The sequence below is a fragment of the Bombina bombina genome, chromosome 1 (assembly GCF_027579735.1).
Source record: "Bombina bombina isolate aBomBom1 chromosome 1, aBomBom1.pri, whole genome shotgun sequence".
NCBI classification, from domain to species: Eukaryota; Metazoa; Chordata; class Amphibia; order Anura; family Bombinatoridae; genus Bombina; species Bombina bombina.
In genome coordinates, this window is record NC_069499.1 from 186,508,418 (window position 1) to 186,523,417 (window position 15,000).

Below are 15,000 nucleotides of genomic sequence, written 5' to 3' on the forward strand. Positions count from 1 at the left end.
AGAGAGAGCAACAGAGAGGGGGAGAGAGAGCAACAGAGAGGGGGAGAGAGAGCAACAGAGAGGGAGGGAGAGAGCAAAAGAGAAGGAGGGAGAGAGCAAAAGAGAGGGAGGGAGAGAGCAAAAGAGAGGGAGGGAGAGAGCAAAAGAGAGGGAGGGAGAGAGCAAAAGAGAGGGAGGGAGAGAGCAAAAAAGAGGGAGGGAGAGAGCAAAAAAGAGGGAGGGAGAGAGCAAAAGAGAGGGAGAGAGAGCAAAAGAGAGGGAGGGAGAGAGCAAAATAGAGGGGGAGAGAGCAACAGAGAGGGGAGAGAGAGCAAAAGAGAGCGGAGAGAGAGAGAGAGCAAAAGAGAGCGGAGAGAGAGAGAGAGCAAAAGAGAGCGGAGAGAGAGAGCAAAAGAGAGCGGAGAGAGAGAGCAAAACAGATGTATGTATGTTGGAACTAGTTGCAATGTTACAGACAAGATAGCAAATATTGATCAAAAAGCATCTCAAACCTTTCAGTAAAGAGTATGGTATACAAAATGGGGATAAATAAAACTCTCTTCTTTCACAAGATGTTTAGAGTCTATGAGCCCTCACATGTGGGATTAAACTCCAGTCCACTAGGAGGAGGCAGAAAGAATCAACATACCAGATCTTGTACTCCCTCTACAACTCATTCATTTTTGTTGCAAGGAGTGAGTGAAATCAGAAGTGCTGATCTACATCTTTATACTTGATGCTTTCAGTTACTTACTAGGTCAATAGGTTCTATAGTGGAAATCCTTTCCCACTATATAACCTTTTCAAAGCACAATAAAAAATGAAAAACAAAATGGATATGTGGTACATAGGATAAAATATAACTAGACTTTTACTATTAAAGTAATTAAATAAAAGCTTCACCATGATATAGCTTAGAAGAAAAAGTAGTAGTGCTATCCAATAGTTTTAGCTAAAAGAAAAGCTGTATAATACTAGAAATGCTATGTCAATTTCATTCACTGACCAGTACTCTACCTGGCCCTCTATGCCTCTTCTCCATCCATATGTAACAATTATTCTGGGCCACACCAGTCTGAGAGTCCAGGAAAGGAAGGCGAACACTTCGTTCTGCACATAACCTGGCGTTGTAGCTGCGGCAATGCTCAATTGCTTCTTTGTAGAACTGGTCCCCAAGCCTGAAAAGAAAAAAATAACAAAAAACAGTAAATTAAATAACAATATACAAAAGAAATATGAAAAACTTTAAGCATTGGCATTAGTGGTATATTTAGATTTTGTGCTGCCCTATGCAATGAGAAATCTGCTGCCCCCAAACCTCCCTCCAACCTCAAAAATTCTAGCTTATATTTGTCTCATATTTCTCCCCATGATCATTCAGGGATCCGTTAATGGGTTGTGCACCCTCACTAGACAAGCAGGTATCACTTACTTGTAATAAAACTAATAAATAAAAATACTGGAAAGCATAGGCGTGGAAAGACATGTCATAGAATCCCATAAAAATGTAATGCCTCTCAATATGTTGCCCTAGACACAGGTTTAGTTGACCTAGGCCAAAATACACCCATGATTGGCAGACTTGCATACCTAAAACTATTTTCAATACAAGTGTTTGAAAGATAACACAAAAACACACCTTGCAAACAAAACATAAAATAGTTTTGGAACCAAACTGAACAATTTATAAGATAACATTTTGACAGAGCTGTTCGTGCTGGTCAGAACAGTAACGAGTAGAAAGCTCTAAAAAAAACATGAAAGCTGAGCGAGTGTTTCACAAGAGTTACAAACCCAATAGGCCCCATTTAATTAATAGCAAGATAACAACATATGCAATAACCTGCCGAGAGTTAATATTGCACAAGAAGTTCCTTAAGCTGACCTGCCACCAGCCCTCACACAACCAATGCACAACAGCAGATAGACCAGTCCAAGATGTTTTAAGTCTACCGTTAGGAAGCAGTAGTATTATGACCACTGCTTAACATGTGGTTGCAAGGTCACATGAGCAAGCCTGCAACACTTGGACTCCAACACTGGAGCAACAGCAGTAGAGTAGGACATGGCAATGATGGAGGAGTTAATATTTTGGTTACCAGAACAGGAATCTAGGAAATATATAGAAAAATGATCACAAATATAGAGAAGTTAAATAGCATTATGGGCTGCAGGTTAGTTTGAGTAAAGGGACTGTGGCACTCAAAATGCTGCAGTTGTATATATAAAAGCGCAGATGTTGATATTCATTGAAAAAATATTTTTATAAAATGTTGTTTATGTAAAACTGGTTAAAATGTATTATGAAAGTACAGGCAGTGCATAACTATTTCCAGGATTCTGCTGCTCATTGTCTGATAGGGACAACTCGCACAGAAAAAAAATAAAAATATTCAGAATAGAAACTTCTATTTTTCTAAAAACAAAGCACTTCAATACAATTTAAAAAATGTTCCTATTTTTTGTTGACTACAACTGTTTTGATCGTATTACATATTAATATTTACAATTAAAACCAAAGCATTACACAAATAAAACCACCAGAAAAATATCACAATTTTTTTAAATATGAATAACAGATCTTCCCACTCTTGATATCAAGTTCAACTAAATGTTAACACACAGCCTAAGGTTTAATAAAATTTAAACCTAAAGGCATTAAGCTACCAGATCCTGGCAGGGACTTAAGTAGAAGCGGAAAGTATTTTTCATTAAAAGAGAAACACCAGAACAAGAGGTCATGACCTTAATTTGAAGGGTAGTAGGTGCAGAAAAAGTTTTTCACAGAAGGGGTGTTTAATAGAATAACATTACAGACATTGTAAAGAAAGACTGTGGAAGCCTTCAAGTATGCCTGGGGCAAACATTAGGCTATCCTATGAACTAGTGCAGATTTGTTGGGCCCATGGTTCTTATCTGCCACTGAACTCTATGTTTCTATGTTCTCCTTTGACTTAAGTTGGGGTCAGTTACACCATTTGGCTGTAAAGTGGTAATGGACAAAAAGGTATGTAAAGAGTTGCTGACGAATAAGAAACTCATTACCATGCATGTCTGGTTGTCTTACTAGGAGCTTTGCTAACTAAGACTACATTTGACTAGATCCATTTCTCAATTAGGGAGGTTGTGCCTAGCAGGTGGACCCATAGTATCTCTCCTTTGCCAGTATCTAATCATTCTTAACCTACCTGTAGCTTGTTCCTTTACAATTTCACTTAAAAGAACAGTTGGAGATATTTCTCCATGAATGCTTGACCTCTGGAAAAAAAAATACCTAGAAGGATGTGGAAGTACAGCAAAAAGAAGAAAAAAATATTTTCACATTGATCAGGATTGTACGAAATGGGTGGTGGCAATGCTGAAGATGCATTTTATATAATGGGAAGCACTGGCTCATAAACCCTATCAATAGCTGGCTTTGTGCCTGAAGAAGTTATGTGGTGAAATCTTGGCAGCTAAAATTCTTCTTGCAAAGAACTAGTAAATAACTACTGACTTTATAGCTAGAACTCATTACCAGGCAAATATGATTACTGTTACATCAGAGTAGAAACACATAACCATATTTCAGCAACTACATTTTATAGATGTCTTCCAGTTTGATATTCTATTCTACGCCTGTAAGGGATTTCCCACTTAAAATCGACTGGAAGGGGAAGTGGTCTAACAAAGTGATTATTTCATTCTCGCCAGTTCATTTTAACCATTTTTTTTCCTTTTTCAAATTCTTTTTTGGTTCAGATATTATAGCTTGAGTCCATCATTTAAATGTAGGATGATTTTTATTTTTTCTTAAAAAGGAACACAAAACCCAAATTATGTATTTTATGATTCAGATAGATCATTCATTTTTCAAACAAGTTTCCAGTTTAGTTCTATTATCAATTTTGCGTCATTCTCTTGGTATCCTTTATTGAACTGGGAACTAGCTGAACACATCAGTAATCCAGTGACAATAGACATATGTGCAGCTAACAATCAGCCGCAAGCTCTCAGCTCCTGAGCCTACCTAGGTATCATTTTCAGAAAAGAGTACCAAGAGAACTAAGCAAATTAGATAATAGAAGTAAATTGGAAAGTTGTTTAAAATTGAATGTTCTATCTGACTCATGGAAGAAACATTTTAGGTTTCATGTCCCTTTAAAGGGATACTGAACCCACATATTTTCTTTCATGATTCAGATAGAGCATGCAATTTTAAGCAACTTACTAATTTACTAAGATTCCATTTCTGCTTTTCAAATAAAGATACCAAGAGAATGAAGAACATTTGATAATAGAAGTAAATTAGAAAGTTACTTAAAAAGGCATGCTCTATCTGAATCATGAAATAACAAATTTGGGTTCAGTATCCCTTTAATACTAGTTATGCTTACAACTTGTTTGTGATTGAACAATTTATCTTGATACCATCAGATCCAACATTAAGCTACTGCATGGTTTATATTTAAATACAGGTACAAATCCCCAAATCCGGAATTCCAAAATTAAAATATTCTGAAATCCAAACTTTTTAACTAATAATGTTTTTAAAAATAAAAATTATTAAAAATTACTCATTTCACTGCATATGCCTAAACTTATCTGCCTGTATCTTTAGTTTGGTTGTTGTGTTCTAAAATGCAAATAACAGTTTATATTTATTTAAAACAACATCTGTTACCTTTCTGATTACAGGACTGTACTATCTTTCTAATGGTCTTTTGTACACAAAAGTAATAAAATGATATACAACTACCTTCAGGTTATATGTATAAGCTGTTCTATGATATATAAAATTGCCAAAATGACATAAGATATTGTTGTTTACATTTGTAAAATGAGTTAATTTGGAGAGGGGATGAAACAAGAGGTGAATATTCCAAAAAACTAATTTTTCCAAATTTCAAACCAAGCAGTTTGGATAAAAGGGATTTCTATCTGTGCTAGATTTTTATTTTCTAAAAAGCACATTGACTACATGAAGGATGAAATAATTTATTCTTGCTGATCTGTGATCTTAAAAAAGGAAAGATTAAGTAATAGAGGACAAAGTATTCACTAGTATAAATGCTAAGGCAGCCCACGGCAGAACGCTATTTAGCTGAAAGGTGACGTTTCCACCTCTTAGCCAATAGCCGTGCAGGAAATTCAGGCCTGTCCTAAATCCGTGCTTAAGGGGGTTACATCACACACCCAGGTCTCCCTGCTCACTCATAACAAAGCACACAGACCTGGTCTTAATCTAGAATCACTGCAGATAGTAACTGTCTGTGCCTCAGCAGGTCAGGTGATGCCAGGTACGGGTGTCTATGGGTCAGCCATAGCTCGTACTGCTATAGTTCTTAGTTAAACTATAGCATGAAACAGCCTGTAACGTTCTCCTTGCCATGTGCTCATGGCACAGTCTCAGGCTCTGTCATACTTCTGACAACTCCTTGGTTACCTATGAGATGTTAAATAATTCTGCTCAACACTGAATACCCCAGATTAGGAGTGGATCTCTATTTAACGCTCCTGCTCGAGAATTAACTACGCTAGACGTCTTGTTGAAAGTAAATTGTTTTTGCTTGTGCTCTAACCAGACGAGTGAAAAAACATAATTTATGTAAGAACTTACCTGATAAATTCATTTCTTTCATATTAGCAAGAGTCCATGAGCTAGTGACGTATGGGATATACATTCCTACCAGGAGGGGCAAAGTTTCCCAAACCTTAAAATGCCTATAAATACACCCCTCACCACACCCACAATTCAGTTTAACGAATAGCCAAGAAGTGGGGTGATAAGAAAAAAGTGCGAAAGCATATAAAATAAGGAATTGGAATAATTGTGCTTTATACAAAAAAATCATAACCACCACAAAAAGGGTGGGCCTCATGGACTCTTGCTAATATGAAAGAAATGAATTTATCAGGTAAGTTCTTACATAAATTATGTTTTCTTTCATGTAATTAGCAAGAGTCCATGAGCTAGTGACGTATGGGATAATAAATATCCAAGATGTGGAACTTCCACGCAAGAGTCACTAGAGAGGGAGGGATAAAATAAAGACAGCCAATTCCGCTGAAAAATTAATCCACTGCCCAAATCAAAAAAGTTACAATTTTTATAATGAAAAAAACTGAAATTATAAGCAGAAGAATCAAACTGAGACAGCTGTCTGAAGTACCATTCTACCAAAACTGCTTCTAAAGAGAAGACATCAAAATGGTAGAACATAGTAAAAGTATGCAAAGAAGACCAAGTCATTGCTTTGCAAATCTGATCAACAGAAGCTTCATTCTTAAAAAGCCCAGGAAGTAGAAACTTACCTAGTAGAATGAGCCGTAATCCTCCGAGGCGGGAATCCACCCAACTCCAAATAAGCATGATGAATCAAAAGTTTAAGCAAGATGCCAAATAAATGGCAGAAGCTTTTTTACCTTCCTAAAACCAGAAAAGATAAAAAAAATAGACTAGAAGTCTATCTGAAATCTGAATAGCTTCAACATAGAATTTCAAAAACTCTTACCATATCCAAAGAAAGTAAGAATCTCACCAAAGAAGTCTTAGGAAAACAATAATTCCTCCGTAATGTTTGTTATAATTTCAGAGTATGCATAGTTTCAAACGGAGGAGCCTGTAAAGCCCTCAGCACCAAATTGAGACTCCAAAGAGGAGAGATTGAATAAATGACAGGCTTGATACTGACCAAAGCCTATACAAAACAATGAATATCAGGATGATTAGCAATTTTTCTGTGAAAAAAAGAACAGAAAGAGTAGAGATTTGTCCTAACAAAGAACTGAAGACAAAATCTTATCCAAACCAACCTGAAAAAATAATAAAATTCTATGAATTTTAAAAGAATGCCAAGAGAAGTAGGTCTTCCAGACTCAATAATAAATCTTTCTAGAGACAGATTTACGAGCCTGAAACATAGTATTAATCAATGAGTCAGAGAAACCTCTATGACTAAAAATCAAGCGTTCAATCTCCATCCCTTCAAATTTAATGATTTGAGATTCTGATGGAAAAAATGGGCCTTGAGAAAGAAGGTCTGGTTTAAACGGAAGTGTCCAAGGTTGGCAACTGGCCATCCAAATGAGATCCGCATACCAAAACCTGAGAGGCCATGATGGAGCCACCAGCATAACAAACAAATACTCCATAAGAATTTTGGAAATCATTTTGGAAGAAAAACTAGAGGCGGAAAGAAATAGGCAAAAAGATAATTCCAAAGAAATGTCAATGCATACACTACTTCCGCCTTTAGATCCCCGGACCTGAATAGGCCCCTGGGAAGTTCTTTATTCAGATGAGATGCCAACAGATCTATTTCTAGAAATGCTCACATCTGAAAAATTGAAAAACATATCTGGGTAAGAGAGACCATTCTCCCGGAAGTAATGCTTGATTAACAGAGATAATCCGCTTCCCAAATACCTATACCTGGGAAAAGAACCACAGAATTTAGATAGGAGCTGGATTTAGGCCAAGCTAATATCCGAGACACTTCTGTCACAGCCTAAGGACTGATAGTCCTACCCTGATGATTGACATACACCATAGTTGTGATATTGTCTGAAAAACAATAAACGTCTCTTCTTCAAAAAGAAACTAACTGAAAAAAAAACTCTCAAATGGTAATCTCGCCTCCTGAGATTTCCAAACCCCTTGTGCTGACAGAGATCCTCAGACAGCCTAGAATCCCTGCACCATAATTAAGCATAAAAGACTGGAATGGTTCTTTCTATTGAAAATGAGCAAAGGGAATTGAATCCAATGCTGTGGCCATAAGACCTAAAACTTCTATGCATATATAGCAATTGAAGGAAATAATAGAGACTAAAGGTACCGACAGACGGAACCCAATAAAATTGTCCCTTGTCTGATAGAGACAAAGACAGTGACACAAACTATCTGGAAACCTAAAAAAGGTGACCCTTGTGTGAGGAATCAAGAGCTTTTGAAAAAAAGATCCTCTAACTATGTCCTGGAAGAACAAAGTGAATCATATGAGATTCCGCATCCTCAGAAAATAATCTGAATGAAAACAGAAAAATGAAAATATGCATTTACTGTATCTAATGAAAACAAATAATGGTATCACTGACCAAAAAAAGGCAGAATAGTTTGAATAAAACTCCAAAACCCAGTTCCTAAAAATGAAACTGGAAGAAATACCACAGAAGATTCCAGGTCTGAGCAGCGCTTGAACCCCACAGGTGATCAGCCATGCTTCAACAGTACCCAAAATATATAGGACCGAAACACACTTAAAGAAAGTGTTAGCCTTACTGGAATAAAATCAAAGAAATTTGGACCGAATAGAACCAAATAAAATTTCAAAAAAAAATCTTAACCTGCCCCTTGCCAGCCAAGCTGGAATACGGCACGTACATCGCAATTTTAGGGAGCTGATTTTGAACTGAAAAATTTCCAATTAAAAACATGTTACTTGGGAAAGAATTCAGGAATTCGTTCCTTAATAAGAACAACCAAACTAGTATAAGCTTAAAGTTTTAGTCTTAGAACTCAATCTTGAAGCCCAGAGTAACAGTTAAGAATTGAATCCAATTATAAAACAAATAATTGATTATCTTAGAACAAAAGAAATATGGATTTTTAGAAATCACAAAATTCTTCTAGCTAAAACAGCTAAAGACATAGATTAAACCTCATTTGCGAAAATATTCAATAAAATGAAGACAAAAACTAAATTATTAGCATGATATAGTCCAGTTAAAGGACTAGTCAACACACTGGACTTGCATAATCAACAAATGCAAAACAACAAGACAAATGCAACAGCACCTAGTCTAGTAAATTTTGTCCCTTTAACAATGCTAAAATAAATCATAATCTGATACTTGATCTTAAAGTAAACAGAAAAAATGAAGCAATTGCAACATCATCCAAATAAATCACAGGTCCAAGAAAAGTACCTGAAACTAAATAATTTTCCATAAATAAGATACAACCATCTAAAGGAAAATAAATACTATTTTGCTATAGAAACAATAGCATAATTAGTAGGAGTAGAGATAGCCCCAATAAATTGGAGAACCCTCCAAATTGAATTTAACTGCCGGCAAAGAATATATAGTTTAAAACCTTTGAAGAAGGAATAAAAGAAAATTCTCAGCCTATTCCATTCCCTAGTATGAGGAATTGGAAAAAAACCTCTGAAAACACAGAAGAATAATTAGGCAGAAATAGTGTTAGCTAGTCTTGAAAAAGAACTAGTTACCTTAATATCCAAAATAATCAACACCTTTTCAACAAAGAACAAATGTACTTTAATAAAAAAATAAAATAAAAAAGTAGATTTGTTAGTGTCAATATCTGATGACGAAAATTCTGAATGAGAAAAAACATAATTTATGCTTACCTGATAAATTTATTTCTCTTGTAGTGTATCAAGTCCACGGATCATCCATTACTTGTGGGATATTCTCCTTCCCAACAGGAAGTTGCAAGAGGATCGACCACAGCAGAGCTGCTATATAGCTCCTCCCCTCACTGCCATATCCAGTCATTCGAACGAAACAAGACGAGAAAGGAGAAACCATAGGGTGCAGTGGTGAATGTAGTTTAATTAAAATTTAGTCCACGGATTATCCATTACTTGTGGGATACCAATACCAAAGCTAAAGTACACGGATGATGGGAGGGACAAGGCAGGAACTTAAACGGAAGGAACCACTGCCTGTAGAACCTTTATCCCAAAAACAGCCTCCGAAGAAGCAAAAGTGTCAAATTTTGAAAATTTTGAAAAGGTGTGAAGCGAAGACCAAGTCGCAGCCTTGCAAATCTGTTCAACAGAGGCCTCATTTTTAAAGGCCCAGGTGGAAGCCACAGCTCTAGTAGAATGAGCTGTAATCCTTTCAGGGGGCTGCTGTCCAGCAGTCTCATAGGCTAAGCGTATTATGCTCCGAAGCCAAAAGGAGAGAGAGGTTGCCAAAGCTTTTTGACCTCTCCTCTGTCCAGAGTAAACGACAAACAGGGCAGATGTTTGACGAAAATCTTTAGGAGCCTGTAAGTAAAACTTCAAGGCACGGACTACGTCCAGATTATGTAAAAGACGTTCCTTCTTTGAAGAAGGATTAGGACACAATGATGGAACAACAATCTCTTGATTGATATTCCTGTTAGAAACCACCTTAGGTAAAAACCCAGGTTTGGTACGCAGAACTACCTTGTCTGAATGAAAAAAATCAGATAAGGAGAATCACAATGTAAGGCAGATAACTCAGAGACTCTTCGAGACGAGGAAATAGCCATCAAAAACAGAACTTTCCAACATAAAAGTTTAATATCAATGGAATGAAGGGGTTCAAACGGAACTCCCTGAAGAACTTTAAGAACCAAGTTTAAGCTCCACGGGGGAGCAACAGTTTTAAACACAGGCTTAATCCTAACCAAAGCCTGACAAAATGCCTGGACGTCTGGAACTTCTGCCAGACGCTTGTGCAAAAGAATAGACAGAGCAGAGATCTGTCCTTTTAAAGAACTAGCTGATAAGCCTTTGTCCAAACCCTCTCGGAGAAAGGACAATATCCTAGGAATCCTAACCTTACTCCATGAGTAACTCTTGGATTCACACCAATAAAGATATTTACGCCATATCTTATGGTAGATTTTCCTGGTGACAGGCTTCCGAGCCTGTATTAAGGTATCAATGACTGACTCGGAGAAGCCACGCCTTGATAGAATCAAGCGTTCAATCTCCATGCAGTCAGTCTCAGAGAAATTAGATTTGGATGATTGAAAGGACCTTGTACAGGTTCAATTTACACCGTTTCAGAATAACAACCTTTTTTTCCAGTCATGTGACTGCTATTGAAAATCATTGAGAAGCAGTGCATTTATTAAAATAGCCAGTAGGTGGAGCTGTCCGCTTGTGTTGCAGCAAAGCCAAGCAAGCTGAAATTAATCAGTTTAACCAGACCTGCGCTATCGAGAAGATTTCAAAGGAACAAGATCTTCTTGTCTATAAATCAGTCCAGATTAGAATGCTTAGATAGAACTGTTTGCAGAAAAATGCAAGTGAAGTCTGTGTTGTGTGATTATTTTATTAGGTTTATAATGCTGTTTAGCATTTATAGTCTTCAATTCAAAGCTTTAAAAATAATGTATTAGGTGTTACTTATGACAATTTTGAGAGGGGCCTGGAACCTATCTCCCTCTCTTCCTATTGACTTACATTATAAACTGGGTTTCAATTTACAACGGTTTCGATTTACACCCATTCCTTTTGGAACCTAACCCTGGCGTAAACTGAGGGCTACCTGTATTAGAAGGTCCTGCCTCAGAGGCAGAGTCCATGGTGGAAGAGATGACATGTCCACTAGGTCTGCATACCAGGTCCTGCGTGGCCATGCAGGCGCTATCAGAATCGCCAATGCTCTCTCCTGTTTGATTTTGGCAATCAGTCATGGGAGCAGAGGAAACGGTGGAAACACATAGGCCAGGTTGAAGAACCAAGGAGCTGCTAGAGCATCAGCGTTGCTCCCGGGTCCCTGGACCTGGATCCGTAACATGGAAGCTTGGCGTTCTGGCGAGACGCCATGAGATCCAGTTCTGGTTTGCCCCAACGATGGACCAGTTGAGCAAACTCCTCCGGATGGAGTTCCCACTCCCCCGGATGAAAAGTCTGACGACTTAGAAAATCCGCCTCCCAGTTCTCTACGCCTGGGATGTGGATCGCTGACAGGTGGCAAGAGTGAGACTCTGCCCAGCGAATTATCTTTGAGACTTCTAACATCGCTAGGGAACTCCTGGTTCCCCTTTGATGGTTGATGTAAGCCACAGTCGTGATGTTGTCCGACTGAAATCTGATGAACCTCAGTGTTGCTAACTGAGGCCAAGCTAGAAGAGCATTGAATATTGCTCTTAACTCCAGAATATTTATTGGGAGGAGTTTCTCCTCCTCAGTCCAAGATCCCTGAGCCTTCAGGGAGTTCCAGACTGCGCCCCAACCTAGAAGGCTGGCATCTGTTGTTACAATCGTCCAATCTGGCCTGCAAAAGGTCATACCCTTGGACAGATGGACCAGAGAAAGCCACCAGAGAAGAGAATCTCTGGTCTCTTGATCCAGATTTAGTAGAGGGGACAAATCTGAGTAATCCCCATTCCACTGACTTAGCATGCATAATTGCAGCGGTCTGAGATGCAGGTGCGCAAATGGCACTATGTCCATTGCCGCTACCATTAAGCCGATTACTTCCATGCACTGAGCCACTGACGGGCGTGGAATGGAATGAAGGACACGGCAAGCATTTAGAAGTTTTGATAACCTGGACTCCGTCAGGTAAATTTTCATCTCTACAGAATCTATAAGAGTCCCTAGGAAGGAGACTCTTGTGAGTGGTGATAGAGAACTCTTCCACGTTCACTTTCCACCCATGCGACCTCAGAAATGCCAGAACTATCTCTGTATGAGACTTGGCAATTTGAAAGCTTGACGCCTGTATCAGGATGTCGTCTAGATACGGAGCCACCGCTATGCCTCGCGGTCTTAGAACCGCCAGAAGTGAGCCCAGAACCTTTGTAAAAATTCTCGGGGCAGTGGCCAACCCGAAGGGAAGAGCTACAAATTGCTAATGCCTGTCTAGAAAGGCAAACCTTAGGAACCGATGATGATCTTTGTGAATCGGTATGTGAAGGTAGGCATCCTTTAAGTCCACTGTGGTCATACTGACCCTCTTGGATCATGGGTAGGATGGTCCGAATAGTTTCCATTTTGAATGATGGACCTCTGAGGAATTTGTTTAAGATCTTTAGATCCAAGATTGGTCTGAAGGTTCCCTCTTTCTTGGGAACCACAAACAGATTTGAATAAAATCCCTGTCCTTGTTCCGTCCGCGGAACTGGATGGATCACTCCCATTACTAGGAGGTCTTGCACACAGCTTAGGAATGCCTCTTTCTTTATCTGGTTTGATGATAACCTTGAAAGATGAAATCTCCCTTGTGGAGGAGAAGCTTTGAAGTCTAGAAGATATCCCTGAGATATGATCTCCAACGCCCAGGGATCCTGAACATCTCTTGCCCACACCTGGGCGAAGAGAGAAAGTCTGCCCCCCACTAGATCCGTTTCCGGATAGGGGGCCGTTCCTTCATGCTGTCTTGGGGGCAGCAGCAGGCTTCCTGGCCTGCTTGCCCTTGTTCCAGGACTGGTTAGGTTTCCAGGCCTGTCTGGAATGAGCAACAGTTCCCTCTTGTTTTGAAGCGGGGGAAGTTGATGCTGCTCCTGCCTTGAAATTTCGAAAGGCACGAAAATTAGACTGTTTGGCCTTTGATTTGGCCCTGTCCTGAGGAAGGGTATGACCCTTGCCTCCAGTAATGTCAGGAATAATTTCCTTCAAGCCAGGCCCGAATAAGGTCTGCCCCTTGAAAGGAATGTTGAGTAATTTAGACTTTGAAGTCACGTCAGCTGACCAGGATTTAAGCCATAGCGCCCTACGCGCCTGGATGGCGAATCCGGAATTCTTAGCCGTTAGTTTAGTCAAATGAACAATGGCATCAAAAACAAATGAGTTAGCTAGCTTAAGCGTTCTAAGCTTGTCAATAATTTCATTCAATGGAGCTGTCTGGATTGCCTCTTCCAGGGCCTCAAACCAGAACACCGCCGCAGCAGTGACAGGCGCAATGCATGCAAGGGGCTGTAAAATAAAACCTTGTTGAATAAACATTTTCTTAATGTAACCCTCCAATTTTTTATCCATTGGATCTGAAAAAGCACAACTGTCCTCAACCGGGATAGTGGTACGCTTTGCTAAAGTAGAAACTGCTCCCTCCACTTAGGGACCGTCTGCCATAAGTCCTGTGTAGTGGCATCTATTGGAAACATTTTTCTAAATATAGGAGGTGGGGAAAAGGGCACACCGGGTCTATCCCACTCCTTGCTAATAATTTCTGTAAGCCTTTTAGGTATAGGACACACCGGCACCACATAGTATCTATCTAGCCTACACAATTTCTCTGGAATTGCAACTGTGTTACAGTCATTCAGAGCAGCTAATACCTCCCCAAGCAATACACGGAGGTTCTCAAGCTTAAATTTAAAATTAGAAATCTCTGAATCAGGTTTCCCCGAGTCAAAGATGTCACCCACAGACTGAAGCTCTCCGTCCTCTTGGTCTGCATATTGTGACGCAGTATCAGACATGGCTCTAACAGCATTTGCGCGCTCTGTATCTCTCCTAAACCCAGAACTATCGCGCTTGCCTCTTAATTCAGGCAATCTAGATAATACCTCTTACAGGGTATTATTCATGATTGCAGCCATGTCCTGCAAGGTAATCGCTATGGGCGTCCCTGATGTAATTGGCGCCATATTAGCGTGCGTCCCCTGAGCGGGAGGTGAAGGGTCTGACACGTGGGGAGAGTTAGTCGGCATAACTTCCCCCTCAATAGAACCCTCTGGTGATAATTCTTTTATAGATAAAGACTGATCTTTACTGTTTAAGGTGAAATCAATACATTTAGTACACATTCTCCTATGGGGCTCAACCATGGCTTTCAAACATAATGAACAAGTAGGTTCCTCTGTGTCAGACATGTTTAAACAGACTAGCAATGAGACTAGCAAGCTTGGAAAACACTTTAAAACAAGTTTACAAGCAATATAAAAAACGTTACTGCGCCTTTAAGAAACACAAATTTTCCCAAATTGTGAAATAACAGTGAAAAAATTACACTAACGAAATTTTTACAGTGTATGTAATAAGTAAGCAGAGCATTGCACCCACTTGCAAATGGATGATTAACCCCTTAATACCAAAAACGGAATAACAAATGACAAAAACATTTTTTAAACAGTCACAACAACTGCTACTGTGGCTTTTTACCTCCCTCAATACGACTTTTGAAGCCTTTTGAGCCCTACAAAGAAGTCCTGGATCATGCAGGAAGAAGCTGGATGTCTGTGTCTGTAATGTTTGCTGTGCAAAAAAACCCTAAAATAGGCCCCTCCCACTCATATTACAACAGTGGGAAGCCTCAGGGAACTGTTTCTAGGCAAAATTCAAGCCAGCCATGTGGAAAAAACTA

General features: G+C 39.1%; 1 protein-coding gene across 4 annotated transcripts in view; it reads right to left on the reverse strand.

The window, feature by feature from the left end:
• DPF3 (double PHD fingers 3) overlaps positions 1-15,000 on the reverse strand; it is a 635,732-nt gene that overhangs the window by 428,924 nt on the left and 191,808 nt on the right. For all 4 annotated transcript variants that reach the window (XR_008400069.1, XM_053697772.1, XM_053697771.1 and 1 more), the window contains exon 2: positions 997-1,157. Coding sequence is in view for 3 of the 4 variants with exons in the window: in XM_053697772.1 (XP_053553747.1) it covers positions 997-1,157 (161 nt within the window). In the remaining variant the exon portion in view is untranslated. The remainder of the gene's footprint in view (positions 1-996; positions 1,158-15,000) is intronic.